We start from the raw sequence: 22,747 nt of genomic DNA on the forward strand, positions 1-22,747 counted from the left end.
ATGACTAGCAAGGGTACCAAGACAGAGAACGAATTACAAGCCTTGCTTACCTTGCTGTCTTTGCAGGAAGCTATTATTTAGTTAAATTCTGTTAAATAAATGTGCAAATTCTACAATGCTACAGCTGCCTAAGTAGACAGGGGGAAAGCTATCACTCGAGCTATCTGCAACATTACTGACAAGTGTGAATGGCCAAGGGGATTTGCATGAATGAATGTGATTTGCACAAATGGATCATTTGATACGTGTGTTCAGGGTATCATATGGATACAGATTGGATTTGAAACAGAGCTGAAACACTCATATAGACACATGCATAAATCATTTTAGTATTAATCTGGCTATAGCCACAATCCTAGTTCTGTGTCACACAAAATCCCAGCCCCATAATGGAGGGGGTGGGGCAAGTGTAATTGTGCTCAAGTATCAACAACCTTTAGAGAAAAAAACAAATCGGAATAATGGATATCATAATAAAACTACACAATGCACTTAATGGGGGCAGCCGTGGCCTACTGGTTAGTGCCTCGGACCTGTAACCGGAGGGTTGCCGGTTCAAACTCCGACCAGTAGGAACCCGAGCGCCACTGTTGATGCAGGCAGCTCACTGCGCCGGGATTAGTGTGTGCTTCACCTCACTGTGCGTTCACTGTCAAAAGAGTATATTTACTTATACTTATACTTAATGCATGATTACTTTCACCAACCTCACTTAAATATTTTGGTGCTAATATGCATGGCAAGTGACAGCACACTCATTTTGGTGCGTATATGCGGAGAACTTTACTTTCACCAGCCTCACTTACGTGCACTGCAATAAGGAAAGTTATTAAGGTTGTCCTGCTCAATGCTCCCATATACTTTCACTGCTTTATGGGAGCATTGAGCAGGACATCAGTTCAGTAGAATTGATTGTGCTTGTGAGACAACTGCTGTACAGGCAGTAATGTTATCACCAAGGGTACCATCAGTTGTGTGTGTGTTTTTTTATGATGCCATCAGTTAAAGCTCTGCTACTGGAGTGAATACAAATTTTGTTGGCATCAGTCACTTCTTCATGTTTTACTCCACTTTCAGTTTTACATCAAATACATATCACACAGAAACATAATGATTAGACATAGCCAGTGCCTGATTGCCGTCTGTCTTTCTCTGTCTTTGCTATGAGACACGTGTTAGGGACAAGCATCGGAGATTTGATTGCTTCCTGGATTTTGTTTGCGTTCCGTAAATCACCCAGCTGCCTGTCTGACTGCAGCCATCAAGAAAATATATTTGCCGGCGTAATAAATGAACGCCTGGCGACATCAGGAACCTGTGAGCCTGAGCACACCTGGTGCGGCATCATCTCCAATTCTATTAGGCGATAGGCCAGCGGTAAGCAGCATGGGAAAACAGGAAACAGCATATATCTATCTTATTTAACTCATCACTGGGCACCAGGAGATGCACTCCTCATGCACTGTGTTCATTTACATCAAGAGCATGCTGTTTGTTTTCTAATCATGGCATCGTGTAGTTTGGGGAAACTGATTTAATTCACAGCTCCATGGCTTCCTATGGGCAGAATACTGATGTCTCACAGCTAGGGGATGGTGACGGCGATGCCTGTAAGGGGCTTAAGCATGCACTATGCTCCTTATGTCTGGCTGAAAGAGAGTTGGGTATCCATCATGGAAATGTGGGCAGAGGGTACTAGATAAAATTACTTCCCAATCCTGCTTAATAAATGATGTAAAAGATCACATTTAACCTTGATGCGAATACTGGTTTTCTCCTGTTCCTGTGGCACAGCAGGATCCAAAATATAATGTAAGTGCTCCACATTTACTGCTTAAGCCTCCGGTATCACACACACACACACACACACACACACACACACACACACACACACACACACACACACACACACACAGACACACACACACACACAGACACTGACATCCCCCCTCACCACACACACACACACACACACACACACACACACACACACACACACACACACCAAGCCCCCAACTACAACTGCTGAGCGTGGATGTTTGATGAGAGAGTGGTCATCTACCCGCCCCATGGCCTCCCACTGTTTCCAGTCCAGTGAGGACCTTGAGGGGCAGAGCAGGGTAGGGTAGGGTAGGGTAGGGCGGAGACGAGACGAGATGAGAGGAGGAGAGGAGAGGAGACGAGAGGAGAGGAGACGAGAGGAGAGGAGGCGAGAGGAGAGGAGACGAGAGGAGAGGAGAGGAAAGGAGAGGAGAGGAGAGGAGTTGAGAGGATAGGAGAGGAGAAAAAGTGACGCTGTGGTGGATCACCTCTCTCTCGCACTAACGTACTGTGATAGTTTCCTCTCGTAGACCAAACATTAAGATTAAGTGGCCTCCCAGCGTGTGACATGGGATTAGTGTTTAATGCGCAGTATTACCCAGACTGGGGCCTCCAACAGACCCAGGCCTGGACGCAGGCAGGCAGGGAGATGAGACGTTAACACAGTTGTGCCGGGGTAACAGACGGACGGCCATTTCAGACCCCCCCCCCCGCCCCTTCCACACACACACACACACACACCCCCTCACCCCCTCCTGTAAGAAGATTTGTACTGGAGACAGCTGGGCCAAGCAGTGCACAGCCAAAATGAAGCTCCACCAGGCTGGATATTGAGGGCGCTCTTATAAGGGTGTGTGTGTGTGTGTGTGTGTGTGTGTGTGTGTGTGTGTGTGTGTGAGTGTGTGTGTGTGTGTGTGTGTGTGTGTGCGTGTGTGTGGTGTGTGTATGCATGTGTGTATGTGTGTGTGCTTCAGGCAAATTTAGGCTTCTTTTATAGTGTTTCAGGAGCAGAGTTGCCATGGAGCGGATAAAGCATCGCTAGAGAGCTGAACAGTCAGTGTCATCAGCCAAATCATCGCCTGCTATTACTGTACAATCACACGCTGCAAAAATGGCACCCAAAGATTTCTTTAGTCACATCCTGTGTAAGCATTGCGTCTTGCTCAAAATAAATTATCTGTAATCAGTGAATAAAGCCAGAGACTTTCTAATGAGGAGACACAGCACTCAAAAAAATCCTCCATAGAAATGCATGGGGTTAGTTTGTAACGCCAATATGGCCGTTGTCTACACAAACCCACCCCTTCCTCGGCAAAACCTCGACATGTAAATACATTGAGCCAATCATATGTTGTGTTGTGAAGACATCTTCCCAATCATGTGTTATGAACTCGCTGCTGGAGCAAGATTGGTGTCGTGAAGCCTTGCCCAAAAAGCGTTGCTACATGGCCGCCGAGTGGAGGGACTTGCCTAAAAGGACTTAAAGCGGCCTTCGCGACGTTCTCCAGCTATGGCTGTGCGGCGTGTTTATGTGCTGGGTGATTGTGGGAAGTGGCCGTACACTAACTAACTCCCTTTCCCAGTAATGCGCTGGACACTGACCCCTGCCATTAAACATTTGTTCTGGTTGGATAAAGGGGCTTAGAGAGGCACTACACACTTGCTCCTAAAATCTCCCCCGAGCAGTGCAGCTTAGCACCCCCCCCCCCCCCCCCGCCCCACACACACACACCCTCACACACACCCCTAAACACCAGCTTTCCACTGAGCAGTTTGACTGATTTCCATGCCGCCGCTCAGCTGAAGTGACATCCCGATCACTGCACCTGAAGCGGTGTGCTACCTGTAATTATCATTACGTAAAGCACAAGACACTAATTAGCTCTTAAATGCAGACGTTAATCTCTCAACGCAATCCAATCAGTCATTGGGATTTCTTTAAATTGGGGGTGATGCCAATGATGTCGTCTATATTCGACTTACGACTGAGAGCTCTACTCTACCACAGAACAGAGGAAAGCAGGCTATAACTGGCTCTATGACATTAACAAAGGCTTTTTTCTCATGCTTTACACTTCTATGAAAGGCTCCGATCTCAGCGACACAGACAGAGGACAAAGCTGCCCATACTTGCTGGGTTTAGGGCCGCCCTGCTCTACTTTGGGGGTAGTTTGTATGCTGGTCACATAATGACCATATGTTAGCGCTTCTCCGCGAGTTACCTTAACCCAGCCCACTGCTCCGCCACCAGGGTGGGTTGACTGCCAGATCTACCATCAACTGCAAGGTTAAGGTCTGAATAATATGACCTTGAAAAGGACTCATTCTATTGTTCTCAGGCAGGAACGTGTGTTTAATAGAAAGTAGCCCAAAATGATGCAACCGAGTAACATTAATGTTATTTATTGTATTCATATCTTCTGGTTATTTGGGTCTAGTTATGGCTATATTGAAATTGTATAACCATTTAATTTGTTTATTCCCCAAACTGGGAGGTATGTGCACTTCAGAGGGTGCTGGGAGACAAAACTCGTTTGAATTCTATCAAAAAATAATTATCTTCCTGAGATCATTATGGTCTCCCAAGGGGGCTGGCCAAAATGTTCTAATCTCACACAAACACACACACTCCCATTCCTGATGCTCACTGGTTTCATACAAACACACACTCCCATTCCTAATGCTCACTGGTCTCAGATCGCTTCTGTTGTTTTTTTTTTCTTCTGTTCTGTCAATCTATCACGTAGTATGAGAAAACAATCATGTATTTTGGAGCAGCAAATGCCCCTTCTCTGTGGAGTTCACTAGTTAAGTGATTAGAAATCGCCCACTCCACTCCACTGCCTGAACAATGTCTGTCACCTATGCTCGTTGTGCTTACCCTGTAGCCTGGAGACCCTGTGACCAGGACTGGAGTTGTCCCAGCTGAATTTATGGGTAAACACGAGGCCAGTCCTCCCCAGTCCTGCGCTCCCGTGGCCTGTGTAAACAGCAGTGAGTGCTTATCGGTGCCGACAGCACAGCTGCAGCTGCCGAAACCGGACCTCTGCTCCGCTCTGCTCCTCTCGCCTCCACAGCCTGACACATGGCCTGCTGTCCCTTGGTCACCTGTGGCTGTTCTCTCTACCCGCACCGTAGGCTGCATACTCAAGCGGTCACCCTACTGAAGGTGACGATGGGGAAGAAAAAATAAAGTGAATAAAAACAAAGGTGTAATCAACAACAGATTGATATTAAATGTAAGGTGGCCATGCCTAATCACTGGCAGGGCATAGAAATGGATAATGGATGTCATTTAGGTCAGTTGAGAGATTCATAGGTCATTATGCCCCAGGCAGACATTGGGCCATTGTTTTCAGGGACGTCGTCATCACGTTTGCAATTGCACATTATCAATAAATAAGGGTCCTAATCTCCCAACCTGCCAGAAGCATCTCCAAGGCTCGGACCCTTATCTCGAAGCATGACGGGGGCAGGAAATTGGCCATCAGGGATTAAATAATGTTTTACAGGAGCAATTTAGTGTTCACTAATGAATGGAAGTATGTGTGAGCACAAGAGAGGCAAAGCGTTCCTGTTCACCGTGTGATTAAAATGACAAGTGAACGAACTAATCAAATTGGCAGGACACAATAATGGTTAATTTTGCAGAAACACCCCCCCTCCACACACACACACACACACACACACACACTCCCCACGGAGCAGCGCTGACGATTGAGGATGAAGCTGGCACGGCGGTGATTCTTTAGCCTGTCACTTTCACGTCCCAAAGTTGAAACATGAAGCGATGGATCCCGCTGTTCCCTGCATTCCTCTCCCCGTCTGCCTGAATGGGCAGAGCTGAGGAGTGTGGGAGGTGTCACGGGGGCACCCCACTGGAATATGGGTAATAATTAAGGAGACCAAAGCAATTCAGAGACATTATAAAGATGGAGAGTTCTTTTTTGGTGAGGGCACATGAGAAAAAAAGAAAAAACATAATTGTCTGCCACCATCTTTCTTTTAAATTGTTAAAGAACTTGAGAACAATAGAAAATTGTTTTTCCCCAAGGACTGCTAAATTGGGTTACATACTGTAGTTCCATATTAGGAAATGCTTGAAGACATGCAATGTATTTCCCAATCTTTCGTTGCATTCTGAAAACTCCATTCTCTGCTGTATATGGTTATAGTTTGACACAGCATTCACACATCCCTACTGAAAAAAACAGCCTGACCAGCTAAAGGTGGTTTGCTGGTTGACCAGCTTGTTGACCAGCTTGTTTGACCACCCTATAATGGTTGACCAGCTAGACCAGCAAATCTCTTGCGAAAACATACCTTCAGCTGGTTTACCCACCTAACGATGGTAATTCAGCTGGTTTTGCTTGTCGTACCACCTCAAGCTGGTCATTTTAGCTGGTGTTGCTGGTCTACACTGCTGGTTTAACTGGCCGTGCCAGCTTATGTTGGTCAAACCAGCATGACCATCTTACACCAACAATGTCAAGCTTGGCAGGCTGGTCACCAGCATGACCATCTTGCACCAGCTGTATCCCACAAGACAGGCTGGTCAAACCAGCATGACCAGCTTCATCAGATGGTCACCCCAGCACATCCAGCTGGTGGCCCAACCAGCTACACCAGCAAAGACCAGCAAGAGCTGGAAGAAAACCAGCAAAGACCAGCTAAAACCAGCTAAAACCAGCTACCGGCATAAGCTGGTTTCTAGCTGGTTTTTTCAGCAGGGATACCTTTAGTTTGTGCAATAACCCTGGGAATGAAGGATGACAGTTGTTTGCTGAAATGTCATTACAAAACTTCCTGAAGCTGTTTCCACGCTGCTGTAGTAAACATCTTTGCATGGTGGCACTGAAGAGTCGTCCAAAGGGAGGAATGAGTTCTAGTCTGTGGCAGCCATAGACAGTCAAAGAAAGGTTGCAGCTAACTATGAAATAGCGAATGTGGGCCTACTGTTTGTTTAATTCTCCATGGGATGACAGCCTACTGTGAATAGATATCACCTTCATGCTTTCATCTATTCTCTGAAAAGAACATGACCCAGAAGTGTTTTTAAAAAAAAACTATATTCCAATCCTATCCCATTTATTTTAGATTGACAGTTACTTTTAGGAGGGAGTGTGTTGTGTAATATGTGTTGAAAAAATGTTGAAAAACATTTTGTTTTTTGGATAACATTAAATATATTTCCTACATATCCTAGCCCTATGTCATTGTCTCATGTCCTTGTTGTGGCCTATAAACAGGAAATCATAGCCTTTGCTAAAGTGCTGAGTTTGAAGCGACTTGCCTCTCACTGTCAATTAAGCTTTGAGTCGTCATTTCGATTGCTAAGACAATCAGTAACAAATTTCCCACTTCTATGTTGCTACTTGATCCTTTATCGAATTTGTTTTGACTGTTATCTGTCTCTCACCCCAGACCGAATAACCCTATCATACCTCCAACGTATTTCACTAAACAACAGACATTGACTCATCAGAGGCTGTCGGTTGGACTTCTCTTTGTGGTTTACTCCGCCCCCGCGTGCACTCGGTCTGCGCGGGTACTGACAGGTCGGCTGCTTCAACCGGAGAAGCTCTCCATGCCACAACAGACCGAAGCCGTGCGCGCTGCCTCACCACACCGGTCAAATGCGGCTTTATTTCCTTACAACTTTCACAACTGACACTCATGTCTCCGCCAGGCTACTGTCGGTAACGCTACACTGAGTTGAAAATCCAGTGCTTTGATTTCGTGCTCAGTGCAAAAACGGCATTTTCTGTCAAACGACTATGGTTTCGCAGTGGAGTTATATCAAACCTCTTTGCATTAAAGTGTGGATCTGTCTTCTCAGCTGTGCTGCGTTGAGGACACTCAGTATACCAAATAATGAAGGTAGGATGCACATTACTTTCCTGTCATTTTGTGTTTGACACTGATGCCCTGTTAGGCGCGGGGTCCATTTAAAAAGTATTCCGGAGCATGTGGGTACGGATCAGGGCACAGGCTGTATTGAAACCTGTATTTGACACATGTCTAACGATTTTATTTGGAAGTGTGGCAAAAATGTCTTGTTCATTCACATATATTTGCCCGTAACGATGGCTATTTGGTCTAATTCAACGGTTGTCACCTAGCCTACCCGAAACGGATGATAAAACTGCCTCTACAGAACAGGTTTCGTCTGCGCGTATTATAGCCGTTGCATCTGAATGATTAGGTCACACACAGTGTTAAAAGTTCTTGTTAGATATTACTCCCCTGCTCTTGAGGTAGTCGACAATACTTCTTCATGCTTCGTATCGGATCAAAGGAAAGTGCCTCAGTGTGTCGCCAACCTAAAGTTCAAATGTCACCACGTGTGGTTAGCCATATGGTTGACTCATTCAGAAGTGCGATTACGCCGCGTCCCCTTGATAACGATGTCCAGGAACATGTTCTTGCCGGGTCCATAAAACCTCGCCTACCTTTGCGCTTTTTGATTACTGCCGAAAATACGAAAAAGCGCGTTCCCTACTGTTTATGGAAGGGCAAATGTAGAAAGGCTAATAGTTCATCAACATGAATAGACGATTAATTTATTAAAATGATGATAAGGCAAAATAAGTGAATGCGATGGCATTGATGAGAATAAAGTAATAAGTACTGTGCGTGTAACAACATAGTACTTTGTAGCAGTAAGATAAACACCATTTAAAAGTGTCCCTCTGAACATTGGTCGGATGCTGATAATGGAATTAAAACCTTTTTTTACTCAAGATGTCATTGTGTGACTCTCCAAATTCCTATTTTATGTTTTGCAGAAGGAATATATTCAGCAATGTGTAAATATATGGTTCTTTGAGCCTGGTGCATTGTTGTGCATTCATGAATGAAAAACTCACCCATATACTGTATGGATGAGGTAGTGATTTTGCTATGTGCATTTTACAGTATTTCTATAATTTGTCTGTATGTTGTTAATATTTATACTTGAATAATCATGATAGTCCTGGCTTGGCACCACTGGTGTTTAGAAGTTTAAGACAGTGACTTAGGGTCATGACTTCAGGCCTTCCACTTTTACAGTAAGTTGGACTGAGTTGGAAATAATCTATAGGTTGAATATACACGTTAAGTGTTCACATTATGGGCAACATCTTTCATAGGGTTGTGTGAATTTGTGGTGTTTTTTTTTATCTTTTGTTTTGTTTTAAATTTGTTATGATCATGTTCTCAGACTTAGAAGTCAGAGTGGCTATCATAAAGGCAGCAGTATGCCTTTTGAATGTCTAAACTACGGTGGCGACAAGACAAAGACAAGACAAAGACCGCATGACTGAGACAGTCGTTAATCGCAATATAACAAAATGCCAAGTCTCACCCGAATCATAACTACCAGAATCATTTCTTTGATGCCTTCAATAGCAGTTTGATGTCATTTCATAACATACTGCAATATTATATAACTTAATAATAGTAAGGCACAAGTCAATTTCTTTTTTTATATATTTTTTATATATATATATAACTCATATATATACAATATATATATATTTAGTTATTGTTTGATATTTGCCTTCTCAGGACTTGGTGCAGTTCAAGAGAGGATTTAAATGAGCAGTTTAAATGAGACAGCATATGGATAATGCACGGCAGGCTGACAGCAAAGTGATTGATTATAGGGCAGCAATGCTTCACTGACACAGACAGACAGCAGGTTGGGCCAGAATCCCTCTGCCAATATGGACACTACGATGACCTAAACAGAGGGAGAGAGAAAAGAGAGAAAAAAGAGAGAGAAGGAGAACAACAGCCTCTTTAAATGAGCTCTGTCTGCCTGCGACTCCCTTACCCACCGGGCACAAGCTGCCGGACGGGACGGCCGCACTTTTCTGTCTATATCGGGGGAAACTCCACAACAGAAACCCATTTATGGAACTCCACACAGCTGCTGGCTTCTCAGAGGCCGCATTCCAGCAGCATGTTTGCTCTGTAGGGGAAATGGCTCTGTTTTTGAGTGTTTCAATAACAAAGTATCCCTGGGTTGTGTTCAAATTGAATGTCGTCGTAGGGTAATTTTTTTTTTTTTTTTTTTTTTTTTTTTTTACACACGGTAAAGGGTCAGCCTGGAGATGTTAACAACAGAAGATCATTTCCATATCTAGCTTCTGTAGAAACTGCAAGATGAGACCAAATTTTAAGTTTCCGATTTATTAATTTGTTTATTGATCTACTTTAGTAGATCTACTTTGCTTTTGTGAAAAATCTTCGAGTTGGAGGGACAGTACATCGAACAAGTAGTGCTAGAGAGTGGACAACAGTGCAGCGCAGCACAGCGCAGAATTAACTGTGTCTTTGTTCCAGTCAGTCTTTCCTCCGTCGCCTGATGGACACTACCCCCCGACAGTGATCTAGTTCAGCACTCACTACTTCTGCTGTTGTTCTAATTAGGCCTTTGCGCTTTTCCTCAGGACACGTTTTATTTTAAGTAGAACAATGCACATCAATGTCTGTCATTCAAGTGGTGCGCTTACACACACACACACACACACACACACACACACACACACACACAGAGAGAGAGACACACACACACACACACACACACACAGTCACACACACACACACACACAGAGACCCCATTTAGCAAGGGCTGATTGCTACATGTAGGATTTGTAAGGTTTGAAATGACGGGGTTGTCTGAGAGTATGGACTGGTTTTGCCTACTGCAGTGTGAGATTTTGCTGGATGGCACATTGTCCCTCCAGGCACCCGTGTAGCCGTGTCCATACAGTACTTTTTCATTCTCTCCCATTCTTCCCATTACATCTCTGTTATCAATGAAAACCTAAAATATGTATCCCAAGTTATTCCCACTCTCAGTCAGAGGTCCAGGGCACACGCATGGCCATCTCTAAGCGGTGCGTTGAAACACGTATGGCCATTTCTAAGCGGTGCGTTGTAACACGTACTGTATGGCCATCTCTAAGCGGCGCATCCTAACACGTATGGCCATCTCTAAATGCCACGTTGTAACACCTATGGCCATCTCTAAACGGCGCGTCGTTGTCTGTGGCTGCTGGAGGCTTCCTGCGGCCCCTTCATGCGTGACCGGCGTTATCGTATGTTAATGGAGGTGGTCTGGGCGGCGCCAGCCGTAATTGCTGTGCGCGGGAGAGGGGGGGGGGTGCTATTAACCGCAACGCAGTGCCAGGGACCTACGGCCGCCACAGCTGAGCCTGGCTGATTGGATCGTGCGGAAAGGTCACACCAGGAAGCACGCTCGGCTGATGGGCCATGAGTGAATTGATCAGCGGAGTGTAGCACACAAATGTTTGGACCGAGCCAACACTCGTGCACTCCGGGGATGTGCACAATTCGAATTGCAATTCTGCTTCCTGTTTGCTACCTCAATTTAAATGCAAGTGAAATTCAAGAATGTTATTGGAATTTAAGAGCCAGTTTCAATTCAATTCTGGAATTTTGCACAAGCCTGATCATAAATGACACTTCAGCTCAGGTAGTGGTGGGTAGTACACTTGAGGGAATGTGCAGTATACTCAGGCACCCATACTGCTGTGAATGGGATGTACTGTGTATGGATATGGTTATAAGGACTGAGTAAGTAGAATGTGACATTTAGTACTTGTGAAATAAAAGGGTATTAAAACCCTTACATTAATTCTACAAATTATACTCAAGGCAATGGAGGATATTATTTAAATTATACTCTCATTTTGTGCTGGTTGTATGAGTGAGGATGCCAATGAAAGTGTGTGACTGATTGCTGTTGTCTTTGTACGTTAGACCAATGCGAGTGTGTGAGAGGCTTGGCTGGTGTTGTTGCCAGCTCTCGCTTTTAGTCCTTTTGAAAGCGGGGTGTATCAAAATAGTTTTTGAAATGGAGACTTTTTCCTCAGCAGACCTGCAGCCGTGTTTTGAAAGTGGTGCGCTGAATCGAGAGCCTCGCAAAGCAACTTAATATGTCCTCTTTTCTCTTTGTGCCTTTCTGCAGTGAATTTACTGGATTCTCGGTCTGTGATGGGTGACGACGGATGGATAGCCTACCCAAAGAACGGGGTAAGTTTCACGGTCCAGCCACACCGCAGGCGGCATTAACACACTGTCCGGACGCGTCTCAAGGTCTCACTTTCCCCCTGAGTGCAGGCTCAGACAAGCCCCAAAGTGAAAAATAATGGACCATTCGTCAGAGCATATGACCTTTCCTTGTCTTCTGGACCCATCAGGTTTACATAGTGCCTTGAAAATACAGTACACTGCTCGATTTCATGTGCATTTCTAACGGTGTGTGTAACCCTGATGTGGCTCTCGTGTTACTTTTACACAAATGTGAAAAATACTTTTTTTTTTAAACTATATTTAAACATGACCTGTAAGGAGAACCTAGAATCAGTAAACAGTATCGATGCTATATGTGTTTAACATTACATATTAGCCTGCATATTTAAACAGAAAACACATACACAAAATGTATGGTCATTAAAAGTCCAAAGAGGATGCAGGTCTGCCCAATATGACATTGTGCTTTAATGTTGTGGGCATGAGGCTGCCTGATCTGGAAATAAATGTTCACCGGTGAAGAGGTAAATCTCAGGAGGGTTTCTCAGCAGTGTATTGTGTATGCCTTGCAGTGTCTTTGTGCGTGTGGGAGTGAAGCTCTCTGGGTTGTGTACAGTGGATGTCTGTCAGCGCAGCGTTGCTCGTTCTCGCCGCTGTTTCGGGGGCCGCGGCGTGAAAGCGCTGGGCCCAGCTGGCGTCGAGTCCTTTGTTGTTGCTGGAGCTCAAACAGCTCGCGGCTCCGGCGGTCCTATCGCGGCGCGGCACGGCGTGGCGCGGCTTCCTGCGGCGGAGCCCGGGCCGTCTCCAGCTCATTGTGTAGCGTCTCCGCACCTGTCTGAGGCTTCAATAATGCAGCTTCTCCCACAATAAAAAGGGCCTTTTTCACTCTCCAGCTATGCAGCACCGCTGCACCTGTTCTGGCACATGATGAATATCCCTCGCGGTTTTGAAAAGGGATGGGGGAAACCTGACCCCCGGGTGTGGGCAGCCAGGGCGAGATTTAGCGTTTATGACTCGAGAGAGAGAGCTCATCAGTCACACGGCGATGAGAGCGTGTCCATGCAAAGTCCATCACAAACTTACAGGGGGAACTATCCCCCAAGCGAACTGCAGGTGTTTCAGGCGAGCGGCCACCACTGCTGAATAATGACGTAATGCTGCAACAGTGTGTCATTAGTGAACACAAAAGCAGGCCGTGCCACCAAAAGTGATGTATGACTGCAGCTCAGCATTAGTTAGCATTTGGAAATGTTAACATATTCTCATTTGCATCCACTGAGAGGCGGTGAGGTCATACAGTAACTTTAGAGCAGAACATTTAAATTTTTTTTAAAAGAAAATAAATGCTTATCTCATAGGAAGCGACTTCAGAGCTGTGCATTAGATATGACATCTGCTCTGATCCTGCATGCCCACACTGATTTGGTGTATTATTTAGGGATTGCATTTCTCTTCAGTTGACTGTGTGCAATTTGCTTAATTAGGTCAGTGGAATCTGTAACAGATGCCGCTGACAAACGATGGGCTTTAGATTCCCCGACTTCAAAGCACACCGCTGACTGAACGGCTACCTTGGCAGAAACAGTGGACGGGTGAAGCCCACCAAAAGAAAAAAAAAAGACAGAAGAAATCTTTACCTCCCCCCCCCCCCCCATTTCCACCACTTGCTTTCTGTCTTTCTGAACTGTTCTGAGGGTGTTGGGCTGAGCCCAGCTTTTCCAAATCAACCAGACGATTTGCCGGAGCTCAGCTAAATCCTGGCTTTGTGCTGGCCGAGGGTGCCCGCAGCCCCCCCTCCCCCAACACACACACACACACACACACACACACACACACACACACACACACACACACACTTCCTTTGCTGAAGGGGAATGACACGTACCTGACCCCCACTGTTAAAGCCTCTTCATACCCTAACATTACCTCTGTGCTGAGGGGGAGGTGGACTAAAAACAGCTGAGAGAGTGAGAAAGAGAGAGAGAAAGAAAGAGAGAGAGAAAGATAAAGAGAGAGGGAGAGAGAGAGAGAGAGAGAGAGAGAGAGAGGGAGAGAGAGAGAGAGAGGGAGACCAACATGCCTGTATTTATTCTTGCTGAGGGTTTTGAAGTTGGCTGTGTGGCACGGCAAGGCGTCCATTTCCCTGTGTCCCCAGCCGAGGCCAGCCTCACCTGTGACAGGGGAACAGCAGGTGTGTGTGTGTGTGTGTGTGTGTGTGTGTGTGTGTGTGTGTGCGCGCATGTGTGTGTGTATGTGTGTGTGTGTGTGTTTGTGTGTGGTGGAGGGGGCGGAATGGATGCTAATGATGTGTTATGGGGATGGAGTAGTCCTATGGGGTTAGAGCAGAGCACACTCTCCATTTCTCTCTCTCTCTCTCTCTCTCTCTCCCTCTTTCACTCTTAGTGGGTGATGAGGGGTGAGGTGGGGGAGGGAAGGCTCAGTGTGTGTGTGTGTCTGGGTCAGTGTGAGTGTGTGCATTTGTGGGGCAAAGGGTTAGTGTGGACTCATTATTGAGTGTTGTGTATGTGTGTGTGTGTGTGCGAGAGAGAGAGAGAGAGAGAGAGAGAGAGAGAGAGAGAGAGAGAGAGAGAGAGAGAGAGAGAGAGAGAGAGAGAGAGAGAGAGAGAGAGAGAGAGAGAGAGAGAGAGAGAGAGAGAGAGAGAGAGAGAGAGAGAGAGAGAGAGAGATAATGTGTATACTGTGCTGGTGTAAATTGAGGCATTGAGGTAAGCTGGTGTGTGTGTGTGTGTGTGTGTGTGCCAGTGTGTGGGTGTGTGTTTGAGATGTTGCAGTGAAGAGACCTTTGCGCAAACATGTGTGTTTAGAGCGTCCTGGTGTCAGCGCTGCGGCTGATTCGACATGACCTGGAAGCGTTCATGCAGTGTGTGTGTGTGTGTTTGTGTGTGTGTGTGTGTGTGTGTGTGTGTTTCTGAATGCGGCCGTACCTGCCTACAGTGTGTGTGTGTGAGTGTCTGGAAGCGGCCATGCCTGCCTACAATATGTATGTGTGTGTGTGTGTGTGTGTATCTGGAAGCGGCCATGCCAGTGAGTGTCCACTATGCCCTGGTCTCAGGGGAGCCATAATAATGACAGAGAGAAAGAGAGAGACACAGGGACAGAAAAGTGCAGTGGAGGGAGAGAGAGAGAGAGAGAGAGAGAGAGAGGAACTCAGTAGGCAAGAGATGAGAAGGAGAGAGAGAGAGCAGTGGAACTGGACAGAGAGAGAGAGAGATGGAGTGGGGAAGAGAGGAACTCAGTAGGGTGAGAGATGAATGGATGGACAGAAAACAAAGTAATAGAGGGGGAGTAGCGGAGGAGAAGAATGGCTGCATAGAGGATGTGCCGAGGAAGAAAGGAATGGAGGCCGAGCTGTCCTCAAAGATGCCTGTTGGGAAATGAAACCCTGGATGCAATACGGATTTCATCACACTTGTTACACACAATACAGATACAATGCAAGCACATAGATGGGGTCCTTTAGAAATGTAGCACCAGAATGGTAAACTGTGCTGTTTTTTTTCATGATTATGGACACTTCAGAGAGATGCCTGTGTGAAAGATAGGGAGGAATTGAGCCCCATGATAATCAGTCTCAAATGGCATTGGTACATAAACTCACATAGAAATCAACCACTTTTGAACCAAACTGCGCACATATTACATTCTTTAAATTTCCCTCGAGATATTTTAGATGCGTTCTGTCTGTTGTATACAACTCTCAGGTGACAGATGCCATTCCATAACTGTCAGCGTTTGCGTGACAGAATATCCAATAGGGTTCAGACAAGGTTAATATTTATGACAGAGAGAGAGAGAGAGAGAGAGAGAGAGAGAGAGAGAGAGAGAGAGAGAGAGAGAGAGAGAGAGAGAGAGAGAGAGAGAGAGAGAGAGAGAGAGAGAGAGAGAGAGAGAGAGAGAGAGAAAGAGAGGAGTAAGTGTACTATATCCAACCTGAGGCCTGCAGAGCCATGCTGGTCCCAGTGTAGGGAGACAAATCCTATTAGAGATGATCAATCAGCTTCCTCAGGCTTTAGCAAGGACAGAGGACTGGAGGACTGAAGACGCTATTTGGAAAACAAATACAAAAACATTTCATGTCAATATATCAGTAATTACTGTTATTTTCAAGAGTAATTGGGAAGGAAACATCCTCATTAAGTATGCCGTAAATCTGGAAGTGTTTTTGCTAAATATTGAGAGCAAGTACTGTACAATGATTGACTTTATACACATTCAATGATAACTTGCCCAAGAAAAGAGAGATGCCGATTATTTATAGTATGCATTTAATTAAAAGTAACATTTTCATGTATTGCCTCTGTGACAGTCTAGTGTACTAGACAGATTTATGGCAGAACAAGTAGGCTGCCTTTGCAACTGGATGTGTGAAGCATATTGAAGTAACCATTAAAGTATGTTGGTGAGGCACTATATTTTAAACTGGATGCACATATGTATGTACAATGCCCCTTTGAAAGCTGCATGATGTGGACTTACTCTTTGAAAGCCGCGCATGTGTTTGCCATTGTATCCACCAGCGTGTTTATGTCCTTAGAGAATGTGTTCCAAATCACTTTTTATTTAAATCCACCGTGTTTTATTATGTGCCCAAGCACCCATGTTATCATACAAGATTTTAATAACCGACAGTGCTCTGCATGCTTTGGACTGGCCGTTATTTGCATGCAGACAAGCCTGTGTAATTTACTAGATCATAGTCGCGTGGACTTGAACGCATTATGCTAATATGAAAGGAAGCCATTTGCTGTGGTTCACGGAGATGCTTTATAACTGTGTCGTCTTTAACGCGATGCATTAAAGCACCTCGGCCGACTGCGCGAGAGAAAGTCCTGTGTTTATCACAGGGAGGGGAAGCATGAATGAGTTTCAAAGAGCCTTAATGGGACAGACGAGCACGTGGCTGCCTGAAATAAATGGAGAAGTTGCCGTGAATGGCAGCAGAGAATCTGCTAATGCTGTATTCTGTTATTTATGTGACATTTTTACACATGCACACAAACATTATTTGTGTGACATTTTTTGCTTAGAGATGTGGTTAAAAGGATACAAGGATAATTGAGAAAGTGTGCAGTGTTTTGAAATGTGGATGTGCATATTTTGATCATGGGCGATTGCGTATATGTGTGATTTGAATTGCATAAGCTTAACATGGCACCTGAAAATGGAGTGAAAGGTCACACTTTATTGTTTTATTTAGATTTCACACTTGAAATATAAATTATGGTAAAATATTTATGCACTTGTTCAAGCATATATGCATAGATATTTGGGCTTATGAAAAGCTTAACTTGAAAAAAAAAAACACTCAAAGCTTGGCTCTCTCTGAAGCCGTTAGTGTCTTTTCATGCACAAAACCACACCACTGAGTCTTTTTGTACTGACTACTTCACATGATGGATGTGAGCTCTATGTCAGTGCATGGTGAAGTACTCTAAGAACTCTGAATAGTGTGCGTAGCATTCCGTTCTGCATTTGATCTCTGTTCAGTCTATGGCACACACCGCTGTCTCTTATAATATATGACACCACTATATTATATGTTTAATGGCCTGCATGACCATCATGGAGAGTTTTTTTGTATACAAAAAGATTATTGGTTTAGACCCGTCTTTACTGAACTGAGATTTTGGAATGCATCCAAAGCTGTCTTTCCCTTCATCTGCCCCTGGAAGGTCTGTGTTGGGACAAACTAGCTTCGGTTTAGAGCAACGCACATGGAAAGAGTTAGCCTGAAGTTGGGCAGTATTTCTATTAGTGAGGGAGCCATGCAACCTCATTTCTTTTGCATTGTGTCAATTCTAATTGGATTCTAGTCATTTTGGCTTCTTGGTTTATTTTACTTTCCAAATATTACACTATTAATATTTACATTACAACTATCTTATTTCATTTAACTTTTTTTAACCAGTTTTATTTTTTAATTATTTATCACAATTATTATTATTATTATTATTATTATTATTATTATTATTATTATTATTATTATTATTATTATTAGCAGTAGTACTAATATTTCTACATATTCTTTTCTCTGTTCTTATTTTATTATTATTAATTCTACTATTGTATTTATCATTCTTATTATTTTACTTGTATTTTTCATTTGGAAAACTAGGGGTTTTCAATTCGTTTTCTCAGGCATTTAAAAAAATTATTCAATACATATACCATTTAGGCCACGAGAACAACTAATAGGCTAATGTGTAGCTTTGATGTTCAATAATAATGCCATATAAAATTGTATTTGCCTTTCTCATCTTAGTGACACATTCACAGATTCACTAATCCGTTTTTCTTATGCAAGATCACAAAATAAGTTATACTGTATGGAGGAATTATTCAAATATGAATGGATCTAGAAATGAAAGGAAATTCTCCTTCGAACTGATTTTGACTGCTTGCAGTAGTTGAACAAGTGAACGTGAATGAGTAAAAAAAGATATTTACTTGCACTGATGCTTTTGCTGCTAAAAAGAAATTCTGAAGAGAAAGCTGCTCTCTTTCAAAAATAGTGTTTTTGTACGGTGATGTCACTGGGAACTGTCTCATATTATCAGCCTGAAAAGTTCAGAGCCCCAAGCAATGTCCACTCTGTGAGTCTCCCGTTACAAAGCAGACACTGACACAATGCCAAGGTAGGGCCACTATACCCTCCGCCTGGGCAGCCTGAGAAAGCAGGAGCAAAAACTAAAGGAGACAAAGGGGGAATCAAAAAAAGGGGGAGAAAGAAAGAAATAGAGAAATAAAGAAATGAAAGAAAAAATGAAAGAAAGAAAGTAAGAAAGAAAAAAGAAAGAATGAAATATCTACATTCTGACTGAATGCCTAACATTCTAGATCTGAATAAAGTATCTATCTAGCTAAATATATATATATATATATATATATATATATATATATATTAAAGTAATGAACCTATGTGTTGTCAGTCACTTTCGAATGCTGTGAGAACAGTATCCAGTATATCTTCAGTTTATCTCCAAAAGGTCTGTTTTTACTCTGGGAAATCTCACTCATGCCCTGGAAATACTGAGGCAGCCAAAATGTGACAAACTGTCCTCTTTTTCTGAAAACATTTGTATAGTTGTTATTATCCTTTGTGTATGAAGGCAGATGCTCTGATTCTCTAGAATTAGTTGTCATAACAGAACAATAATTTTCAAATCTACTATCCCTTATCTGTGTGCTAGCTCCGTGTGTAATTGTATATTCACTTTTTGTCTGTGGATAAAAAGAAGGTTGAGTCTGACAAATAAGAATAGAAGCAGTTCGACAGATTTGTTTTCACTGGTGGTGAATCTGAATGCTTCCTGGAGGGGGGTTACACACTATGGGTGTTAGGCCAACTCTGGCATTAGTCTCTTTGTCTTCTATTTACATCATCAACTTATACCTACCTACAAAAGGCCAAGATGGCAGTCAGCTGTTAAACGATAGAAAGATAGATATATAGATACAGTTGATAGATAGATAGATAGAAATAATTGTCATTGTAAGCAGACCCAACAACAAAACTAGAGGTGAAGCTCCATTTGGTGTATAGGGAAATGTCAGTTTTAAAAATATACACAAGGTAATGATAATATAATAATATAATAACACTAATACAATAAAATAATAATCTGCCAGAGCTCTACCGGATCCCCACCACGTCTGGCCCAGAGTCAGCTGTTGTCTGGCTAATGACTATCACTGCCTAATGGCTATCTGTAATCACTGCCTAATCCTTGTTCCTTGTGCCATTTCCCCCACAGTGGGAAGAGATCGGAGAGGTGGATGAGAACTACGCCCCCATCCACACGTACCAGGTGTGCAAAGTGATGGAGCACAACCAGAACAACTGGCTGCAGACCAACTGGATCCTGAACGAGGGGGCGCAGCGCGTGTTTGTGGAGCTCAAGTTCACGCTGCGCGACTGCAACAGCCTGCCCGGCGGCCTGGGCACCTGCAAGGAGACCTTTAACGTGTACTACTACGAGTCCAACGACGAGGAGGGCCGCATGGTGCGCGAGAGCCAGTACACCAAGATCGACACCATCGCCGCTGACGAGAGCTTCACCGAGCTGGACCTGGGCGACCGGGTCATGAAGCTGAACACGGAGGTGAGGGACGTGGGCCCGCTGACCAAGAAGGGCTTCTACCTGGCCTTCCAAGACCTGGGCGCCTGCATCGCTCTGGTGTCCGTGCGTGTCTTCTACAAAAAGTGTCCTTTTCTTGTCCGCAACCTGGCCCTCTTCCCGGACACGATAACTGGGTCGGACTCCTCACAGCTCCTGGAGGTGTCGGGGGCTTGTGTCAACAACTCGGTGGCTGAGGACGTACCCAGAATGCACTGCAGCGCAGAAGGGGAGTGGCTGGTGCCCATCGGGAGGTGTGTGTGCCAGGCGGGCTTTGAGGAAGTTAATGGCTCCTGTCAAGGTTGGTCAACATCTTCATTATTTTGCCAATGATGGCACAGTCTCCTGTGTTTGAAACACACACACACACACACACACACACACACACACAAACACACAGCCACTCACACACACACACACACAAACACACACACACACAAACACATGCTTGCATATATTTGGAAATTAATAAGTATGGTTTTCTATGAGTGTGTAACCTTGATCTTTGGAATGATAATAATTCTCCATTCATTAACATTCTCTCTGTATCACATAGTAAGTACATTTCCCTAAAATACTACACATACCATTATACATAGCATATTTGTGTGTGATGAATAGTCACAATACAGCTTGTACAGAAATGTGACCAAAATATGCATTCATTAGGCCTTAATGTAGTTATGTTTCGTATGCGGTTTTGTTATGTAGTGGATGGTAGTGAGTGAAGAGCAGCCTAATAAAGGGAGGACGAGACAGGCGGCAGCAGGGGCAGCAGCAGCTGTTGTATGGGTGACACTTGGCCTCTCTAATGGGTTTAAGGACTCACTGTGGAGCAGATCTCTCTCCTGCCTGTTGTTCTGCTGAGACGCAGTGATTTCTGAAAGGCATGTCTGGCACAGGTGTCATTTGAAGACTGCAGTGGCGGGCCCTGGAGTAAGACCGCAGACTAGAGTGCTTGTTTGTTTAAGCTGAGTGTTTGTTTACGCTGCCGAGACATAAACCTCATACAGCAGCACAAAAGACGGATCATCCCTTTCAGACGCAGGCAGCGAGAGTCTCATGCAGAGTCATGTTTTTAAACTCCCATGATGCACCTTAAAGGAAAATTCCGGGTTTTTTTTAGCATTTTAAGGCCCTTTTCTGGTTTGTTTTGGATGAACTAGAGTGGTGGACACCGACATTTTGACGATTGGTCCTATCTCGACTTTTCTGACTCGTTTTGAATCGCCTTTGACTTCTCAGGGTGGCTGGCAATGGGCATACTGTAGGCTACTCAAACATGTCCTAAAACAACCATTAACGTTTGTTTTCAAAACTGTGCAACTCACCGAGTGGTTAGTGGTGTTCGTTGATTATTAAAAACAAATATATCGGCGCAATGTATGATTTCCAGCCGTCTTATTTGCTATTGTGGAACTATTCACAACCGCTCAATATTTGAACCTGAAGCATAGACGGTGGCGCAGCTATCAACGTGCAATGAGTCTTCCAACAGAAATCAATGGGATTTTACAAAATGCCAAATAAAACACGACAGAAACTGTATTTCTCTACGCTACTTGTTTTTGAACATCAACGAACACCACTAACCACTCGGTGAGTTGCACAGTTTTGAAAACGAACGTTAAGGGTTGTTTTAGGACATGTTTGAGTAGCCTACTACAGTATGCCCATTGCCAGCCACCCTGAGAAGTCAAAGGCGATTCAAAACGAGTCAGAAAAGTCGAGACAGGACCAATCGTCAAAATTTCGGTGTCCACCACTCTAGTTCATCCAAAACAAACCAGAAAAGGGCCTTAAAGTGCTAAAAACCGGAATTTTCCTTTAACTCCCGTGACAATTAACAGGGAGCATTTTATTTTGGAAGCATTTCCAAACACAGAGTCAAGGCCTCTCACACTTTGGCTGCTTGCTCAGGGATGACACATACTGTATCCAGTCATTTCCCATCTACACATAGCCAATCAGCTGCACTGATTATATTAAGGGTTCTCACAGACCTGTGTGTGTGTGTGTATGTGTGTGGTGAAAAGACTGGGCGCTCCTGAGTGTGTGTGTGTGTGTGTGTGTGTGTGTGTGTGTGAGTGCGGTGGAAAGACTGGGATGTTCCGGAGTGTGTGTGTGTGTGTGTGTGTGTGTGTGTGTGTGTGTGTGTGTGTATGGTGGTGGTGGTATTACTAGGACACTCCTGAGTGTGTGTGGGTGCAGTGGAAAGACCAGGGCACTCCTGAGTCTCTCTCTCTCTCTCTCTCTCTCTCTCTCTCTCTTTCTCTCTTTCTCTCTGTGTGTGTGTGTGTGTGTGTGTGTGTGTAGTGGAAAGATGAGGGCGCGTACTGCTTCTTCAGCTTCCTCTTGTTTGCTTCCCCAGTATTGACTGAGTGATTCCCACATGCTCTGCTGCTGAGACCTTTCTGCTTGTGTTTTTTTGTGTGTTGCAGACGAGCAAAGTGCCCAAAAGTTTTCTTTTTTTCCCCTCTCCCATGTTTATATGCCAGGAACACAGACGGCAAGTACCGGAGATCTTCATTCCGGTTGCCATGGAAACCGAGAGACCTCTCCTCAGACTTTTTGTCGTATGCAGGGTGTATGAAAATTTTAATTTCCCCCTCAGTTAGCGAGCGAAATGTGGCGGAATAAAATAACCCAGCACCCAGAGAGACCGTTGTGAAACAGTTCACCCCTCACCTCTCTGTTATGCTCTCAGTATTCAGCTATCTTTCCCAACAGCAGCCATGATA

The 22,747-nt window shown here is 44.3% G+C and overlaps 1 protein-coding gene across 1 annotated transcript in view; it reads left to right on the top strand.

The window, feature by feature from the left end:
• The first annotated feature begins 7,430 nt into the window (after positions 1-7,430).
• The window catches only part of epha5 (EPH receptor A5), a 67,581-nt gene continuing 52,264 nt past the window's right edge, over positions 7,431-22,747 (top strand). The window contains exons 1-3 of the mRNA XM_076283923.1: positions 7,431-7,701; positions 11,804-11,868; positions 19,644-20,307. Of these exons, the coding sequence (XP_076140038.1) occupies positions 7,599-7,701; positions 11,804-11,868; positions 19,644-20,307 (832 nt within the window). The 5' untranslated portion in view covers positions 7,431-7,598. The remainder of the gene's footprint in view (positions 7,702-11,803; positions 11,869-19,643; positions 20,308-22,747) is intronic.

Source organism: Alosa pseudoharengus, unplaced genomic scaffold (assembly GCF_046254945.1).
Source record: "Alosa pseudoharengus isolate Yale_2024_CS ecotype anadromous, Long Island Sound unplaced genomic scaffold, YU_APseudo_1.1 YU_APseudo_1.1_scf_14, whole genome shotgun sequence".
Lineage (NCBI taxonomy): Eukaryota > Metazoa > Chordata > Actinopteri > Clupeiformes > Clupeidae > Alosa > Alosa pseudoharengus.